Here is a 7,464-nt window from a genome sequence, read left to right on the forward strand (position 1 = left end):
CGGCGGCTCCCATCGGCGTGCAAACCCCGCCGCCGCCGCCGCCAGCGCACCGGCCGACGCTGCGGAGGGGAGAAGCTACTCTCTGCCTGCCATCCCCCTCCCCCGGCCCTCCCGGCAAGCAGAGGCTTCAGCGAGACTGGACCCGGGCACCGGGTGGCACAGCCCTCTAGCCCTTGTCCCGGGGTGCCTGGCGGGGAGAGGACGCAGCTCCTAGGGGGGCCCCCCGGGGGAGAGGAAGCGGCAGCCCCCTTCCAGCGTCCACGCACCAGCCGATCGGGGAGGGGGCCGAGAGGCGGCGACAGCCAGCACCCGGTACCCTAGCCCCCTCCCCCCGGGACCCGGAGCTTCCAGCCCCGATCCACGGCACCAGGAAGAAGGCGCCTGAGCTCGCCCGACCCGACAGCTGCCGCAAGAGGTGGGGGCGAGGAGCGGGCTGAACCCGTTCGGCGCCCAGGCGGTGGAGCCCAGCGCCCAGGCGGTGGAGCCCCAGCGGAGAGGCGCTGCGCCGGCGGTGGAGACTCGCGCTCCCTCCAGCCCCTGGGGCAGAACTTTTTCGCCCCCCCTCGTCCCTCCCCCACAGCCGGACTCCCTCCCCAGCCAGCCAGTCCTCCCGCAGGAGAAGGCGCCGCAGAGACAGCCCGGGCGGGGGCCTACCTTCCCCAGGGCTGGCATCATGTCGGCCGCGCAGGTGTCCTCGTCCCGGAGACAGTCTTGCTACCTGTGCGACCTGCCCCGAATGCCCTGGGCCATGATCTGGGACTTTTCCGAACCCGTGTGCCGGGGTTGCGTCAACTACGAGGGCGCCGATCGCATCGAGTTTGTGATCGAGACCGCACGTCAGCTGAAGCGAGCGCACGGCTGCTTCCAGGACGGCCGCTCCCCCGGGCCGCCGCCGCCCGTCGGGGTCAAGACGGTGGCCTTGTCCGCTAAGGAAGCGGCGGCGGCGGCGGCGGCTGCAGCGGCCGCCGCACAGCAGCAGCAACAGCAGCAGCAGCAACAGCAGCAGCAGCAGCAGCAACAGCAGCAGCAGCAGCAGCAGCAACAACAACAGCTCAACCACGTCGATGGTTCCAGCAAGCCTGCGGTGCTGGCGGCCCCGTCCGGCCTGGAGCGCTACGGCCTGAGCGCAGCCGCTGCCGCTGCTGCTGCCGCCGCCGCTGCCGTAGAACAGCGAAGCCGGTTCGAATACCCGCCGCCGCCGGTGAGCCTGGGGAGCAGCAGCCACGCCGCGCGGCTGCCCAACGGCCTGGGGGGCCCAAATGGCTTCCCCAAGTCAACCCCCGAGGAGGGGCCCCCGGAACTGAACCGCCAGAGCCCCAACTCGTCCTCGGCGGCGGCCTCGGTGGCGTCTCGGCGTGGGACGCATGGTGGGTTGGTGACGGGGTTGCCCAACCCAGGGGGTGGCGGGGGCCCCCAGCTGACCGTGCCCCCGAACCTGCTGCCGCAGACGCTGCTTAACGGCCCAGCCAGCGCCGCGGTATTGCCCCCACCCCCGCCCCACGGGCTGGGCAGCCGCGGTCCCCCGACGCCTGCGCCCCCCGGAGCTCCCGGGGGCCCTGCTTGTCTCGGGGGCGCCCCAGGCGCTACGGCTACTGCGTCCTCGGCGGCGGCGTCTTCCACCTCGTCGTCGGTGGCCGAGGTGGGCGTGGGTGCCGGTGGGAAGAGGCCCGGCTCGGTGTCGAGCACCGATCAGGAGCGCGAGCTGAAGGAGAAGCAGCGCAACGCCGAGGCCCTGGCGGAGCTGAGCGAGAGCATGCGGAACCGCGCGGAGGAGTGGGCCAACAAGCCCAAGATGGTGCGGGACACGCTGCTCACGCTGGCCGGCTGCACGCCCTACGAGGTGCGCTTCAAGAAGGACCACTCGCTGCTGGGCCGCGTGTTCGCCTTCGACGCCGTCTCCAAGCCCGGCATGGACTACGAGCTGAAGCTGTTCATTGAATATCCCACGGGCTCGGGCAACGTGTACTCCAGCGCGTCCGGGGTGGCCAAGCAGATGTACCAGGACTGCATGAAGGACTTCGGTCGGGGCCTCTCCTCTGGCTTCAAGTACCTGGAGTACGAGAAGAAGCATGGCTCCGGGGACTGGCGCTTGCTTGGGGACCTGCTGCCCGAGGCTGTGCGCTTCTTCAAGGAGGGCGTGCCAGGCGCTGACATGCTGCCCCAGCCCTACCTGGACGCCAGTTGCCCCATGCTGCCTACCGCGCTGGTGAGCCTCAGCCGCGCCCCCAGCGCGCCTCCGGGCACCGGGGCCCTGCCACCTGCCGCGCCCTCGGGCCGGGGTGCAGCCGCCAGTCTGCGCAAGAGGAAGGCATCCCCCGAGCCCCCGGACTCGGCCGAGGGCGCGCTGAAGCTGGGCGAGGAACAGCAGAGGCAGCAGTGGATGGCCAACCAGAGCGAGGCCCTGAAGCTCACCATGTCGGCGGGGGGCTTTGCGGCGCCGGGCCACGCCGCAGGGGGGCCGCCGCCGCCGCCGCCGCCCCTGGGACCCCATTCCAACAGGACCACCCCGCCGGAGTCAGCCCCCCAGAACGGGCCGTCCCCGATGGCCGCCCTCATGTCGGTGGCAGACACTCTGGGCACGGCGCACTCGCCCAAGGACGGCAGCTCCGTGCACTCTACCACGGCGTCCGCCCGGCGCAACAGCAGTAGTCCAGTGTCGCCTGCCTCCGTGCCCGGGCAGCGCCGCTTGGCGTCACGTAACGGGGACCTGAATTTACAGGTGGCTCCCCCACCACCTAATGCCCACCCGGGCATGGACCAAGTGCACCCCCAAAACATTCCGGATTCCCCTATGGCCAACAGCGGACCCCTCTGCTGTACCATTTGCCACGAACGTTTGGAGGACACGCATTTCGTTCAGTGCCCCTCCGTCCCTAGCCACAAATTCTGCTTCCCTTGTTCTAGAGAGAGTATCAAGGCCCAAGGGGCCACTGGCGAGGTGTATTGTCCCAGCGGAGAGAAATGCCCCCTAGTTGGGTCGAATGTACCTTGGGCCTTCATGCAGGGCGAAATCGCGACTATCTTAGCTGGGGATGTTAAAGTGAAAAAGGAAAGAGACCCTTGAACCACAGGGCCACCACCTACTTTGCCCTAGACCAGTTCCTCTCCCATCCAGAGGGCCCCACCCCCACGCCCCTCCCCTTCCCTTTCTCCACCCCTCCAAGATGTAGAATTGTGAATATAACAAACTGCAAAAAGTTAGTCTTATGTATAGACATTATTTTCGTCGTATGTTTCTATATTTTGGAACAAAGGTATGTAACTTCTTCATTTGAAGGATAAGCTGGTTTGTGTTAAGCAGTATAATATTGGTTGGGTTATTCGCATCATAATCGTTAGCATTTACTTGGTGGCAGAATGTTTGCCTAGGTACAGAATTAATAGCCCTTAGCAACCACTGCTGCTGGTGTGTATTTTTGTAAATGTTATGCACTCTGAAAGGAAAAACACACATGAAAGAAAAAGACTTTTTTTTGTTGTTTTGTTTTGCCAAGGCCAGTGTTGCTGCCTAAAAAAAAAATTAATAATATTAATGATGATGCTATAAAATGGTGAAAGCTTCTTTCTAAACAGCCCCAAGTGTTGAGGTCTTCACTTAATTTTGTGTTCTGTTCTGTTTTGTTTTCCTGTTTTGTTTGCAAAATGGTATAGGGGGATGTTGGGGGAGGGCCTGGGTGTTTTTTTGTTGCAAGTTTGTGAAGGGGGAAATGTTTTGGTTTGTTTCTACTGACCTGAATGTGTTGGATCTTCACGTGTTGTTTTGTTTTTTGCTTTATTGATGCACGGATGCTTTTGAACAGTAGAGCGAAATGCTAGACATGGAGAACCTGCTCTGTTTGTCCTTTATACATTTCTGTAGTTAACAGAACACTGTAATGTGCCTTGGAGCTTAGTAACTTGTAATAAATTCAATTGATATTAATTCTGCTCTGAGTCAGCAAGTTTGTCTTTCTAGGACTAAGTCTACACAACTTCAAGTAGAAGGGACAACTCCCTCCAACCTAGAAGAGGAATGCTGGAGCCTTTGAAAGCTTCACTTGCTGGCCAGCCTGGGAGGCCCTGTGCTGCTGGCTGCCCCGCCCCCCCTGGGTACCAGGCTATTTACATTCACCTCTTGGGGGAAGCCGACAGTTGCTGACTAAGCGATTTCTGTTTACTCTTCAGCATCTCTCTTCCCACCCGGATGTGGGGCCCAGCTGCAAATGGCATTGTCAGGAATGCTTTTCCGTGTCTCTCACCCTGGGGCTCTGAGTTTATGCTGATGCCCAATTCAGCTGTGACTGGGGGTGTGGACATGAAGCTAGGGAAACAAAAAACAAAAAAAAACTAAGGTGCTCTGCCTCTTATACATAGCAGAATTCGCTGTTATTGATCATTTAAAACCAAAGTGCTCACAGAGCTGAGTGCTGGCAGGGGGGGGGGACAGGGAAGGGTGTGGGCAACTGGGTGGCAAATGCTTGTTCTTGGCCCACAGGGTCCCAGGGGTGCCCTGCTAAAGTTTTGGAACAACCACTTTTTGTCTCATTCATGACACGCCTCCCCCCCCACTAAATTTAGTAAGTGTTTCTAAGGACAGAACACATAGTGAATGAGAGCAGGTTTGGAGGGATGCGGGAGAGGAGAAAAGAAACCAAAACCCAGTTCCTGAAGCAAAGCTCGGAGACCAAACAGAATCTCTTCTACATTCGGAGAGATGCAGTCCTTCAGCACTTTGGCGGCATTTGAGAAGAGTGAGCTGGTTGCGAAGGAGACTTAGCCCTTCCAGAGCTAAGCAAACAAACCAGGCTTGAACCTTGTACTTTCTTGGAGGCTGAGTGAGAAGGAAGGCTAGAAAACCGAAGGGAGGAAGCAAAACAAAACGCGGGGATCCTATCTGAAATTCATTCCTGGCCACACCCCATTCCTGGGCGGGGCGAACCGGGGCTGGAACTGCGGGGCCGAGGCTGAAGAGTGAGTGGGGAAACTTGGGTACCCCTCACCCGACGGGGAGGTGGGTAATGGGTGCAGGCATGTTTGGGGTAGACAAATCACTGGTTAGTCCTAAACACAGGAGTGGAGGTTGGGTGAATGTTGAGACTTGCTGTTAAATAACCCTTTTAGTTTCTGTTCCTGTTTAGTCACCACCATTGTGAAGTGGAAACCGGGTCTCGGTGTATATTTGGTGTGTGTGGGGACCCAGCGGATGTGGATCCATGGTAGTAGGGATGGATCCACTGCATCCTCTTAATCCTGGTTCATGGGAGGTGCCTGGCTCACCTCTGTTAAGAATCTCCCCACATATAAATAGAAATTCATGTCAGCTTCCTGCAAATGTGTCCTTGCATTTTCATCGGCTGCCAAGTCTTGTATTGGTGCTTGTGAGTCATGAAACCTATTTTCATCCTCAGGGGTAATTAACTTGGGGTGATAATGCATAGCAGACTGCAGGAAGAGTTAATTCTAAAACCCATCCTCGCCAGGCTACCAATCACACATTTCACTTAAAGGTCTGGGTTGGCTTTTCTCATGAGCTCATTAATAAAAACGGAGGATGTTCTGCCTGGAAAATCCTTGAAGGTGTTCCCAACCCCCACTCCCAAAGCATATACTCTTGAAATGGGTAAGGCTCAGCAGCCTGCAAAGACAAGATGGAGAGAGTCAGGGGTATAATTTAACCACCCCTGAAGGAAGGTGTGAATATGAACTTAGATGTGTGGATTACCTGCCTGGGTGTGGACCTGATGAGTAGTGTCTAGTGGCTCAGATTGGGAGCCTGCCCTGTTATCTGCCACTTGTGTGCGCATGTCTCTTCATTGCATTGGTATTATATTCAGGACTCTGAGGATTACAAGACCCTTCATTATTGGTGCACCTAGTAAGTGAGGGGGCCTATTATTAAGAGCTGAACACGGTATAGTTTTCTCTCCTGCTTGTTGCCTGGTGCTATTATTAGCTGGAGGCATCCAGCAAAAGAGGCCAGTTTGGTTATCTAAGGAAGTCTGACTTGACAGACCTAGGGGAGAGGAGGAGAGAACAGGACAGAAAATAGAGCAGTTGGGGTGGAACCTAGGCTGGAAGTGAATTATAATGGGGTAGTTAATTAAAGTTTACCATAGCCCCAGGCTTTATGTTAAATGGTAGCTTCCCCCTCCCCCCCTTTTTTTGGGGGGGGGGGATGGTGAGGTGAGGGAGTCATGTGATTGACCTTTCCCTTTGATTGGCTCATTTTCAGATGTTAGCCTGGTTGCTTTGTTCAGTCTTGTAGTCTTCTACTACATACTCCCTTCCCTGAAGCATTCAGGTTAGACATCTAGCAAGCACTTTCCCTTTCTGGTACCGGTAAGGATTCCTGTGTACTTCAGAGATTCAGATCCAGCCACGTGCTGGTGGCTCACGCCTGTAATCCTAATTACTCAAAAGGCTGAGAGCTGAGGATCCAGGTTCAAAGCCAGCCTGGGCAGACAAATCTGAGAGATCCATTATCTTTTATTAACCAGCAAAATATTGAAAGTGGAGGTATGGTTCAAGTGGTAGAAGTGACAGCCTTGAGCCAAAAAGCCAAGACAATGCACAATCCTCTGAGTTCAGAACCCAGTAGTGGCACACAAAAAATTCAAAACAACAACAACAAAATCCAAAAAGCAGAGAGATTCCAAGCCAGATGTCTGGATGCACCTAGGCTTCATCCATCTCCTCATCCCATCTTCCTGTTCCCTCATCAGAGCCAAAGTAGCTAACATTTAAAAACCTGTAGTATGATTATTTATATGCATTCTCATGTGCCTAATCCTAGCTGGATTGTCTTTAAAGGGATATAGGTTAGGGCAATGAGTTCATTGATCAACAATTTTGAGAGATTAAGCTGAAGGGAGCCATTTCTTGACCTGGATTTCTGAAGGCAGAATCATGCATGATCCATCAGCAAAACAGTTCACTTTATCTAGTCCTACATGGTAAGATTCCAGGTGTCTTTCTCCAGGCTGGCTGATGGGGTGAGTACTGAAACTCACTTTCATCAAATATAGGAATAACCTTTAAGGTCATTTAGTGAAATGTTTTCTAAACCTTTTTGGGATTTAGGTAACTAAAGAAATTCTAACAAGAATTCTGGATCTTGCCCAAGAAAATGCAGATGTCTGTATACATATGAATTTGCATACATTTTATTTCCTTAATACACTTTTTTTTTTCATGGCAGACCTGGGGCACAAAACTCAAAACCTCAGTACTGTCCTTGAGCCACTTGAGCCATAGCCACACTTGTGCTTTCTTGCTTAATAGCAGATAAGAGTCTCTTGGACTTTTCTGGTTGGCTTCAAGTTTCAGTCCTCAGGTCTCAGCCTCCTAAGTAGCTAGGGTTATAGGCATGAGCCACTCATGCTTGGTTTTTAATACCATATATATATATATATATATATATATATATATATATATATATTATATCTATGTTTTTTTTTTCTGATCATGGGGCTTGAACTCTGGGCC

General features: G+C 54.8%; 1 protein-coding gene across 1 annotated transcript; it reads left to right on the forward strand.

Annotated features, from left to right (window-relative positions):
• The first annotated feature begins 280 nt into the window (after positions 1 to 280).
• Positions 281 to 3,922, forward strand: Irf2bpl (interferon regulatory factor 2 binding protein like). The gene has a single exon (XM_070029125.1). It carries the CDS (start codon positions 674 to 676, stop codon positions 3,062 to 3,064), a length of 2,391 nt encoding a protein of 796 aa, XP_069885226.1. The 5' UTR covers positions 281 to 673; the 3' UTR covers positions 3,065 to 3,922.
• The last annotated feature ends 3,542 nt before the right edge of the window (positions 3,923 to 7,464 follow it).

The sequence above is a fragment of the Dipodomys merriami genome, unplaced genomic scaffold, assembly GCF_024711535.1.
Source record: "Dipodomys merriami isolate MVZ:Mamm:240054 unplaced genomic scaffold, mDipMer1.0.p SCAF_1, whole genome shotgun sequence".
Lineage (NCBI taxonomy): Eukaryota > Metazoa > Chordata > Mammalia > Rodentia > Heteromyidae > Dipodomys > Dipodomys merriami.

What these genes read in the sequence shown, in the direction of transcription:
- Irf2bpl (XM_070029125.1), top strand. Translation starts at nt 674, where the DNA reads ATGTCGGCCGCGCAGGTGTCCTCGTCCCGGAGACAGTCTTGCTACCTG.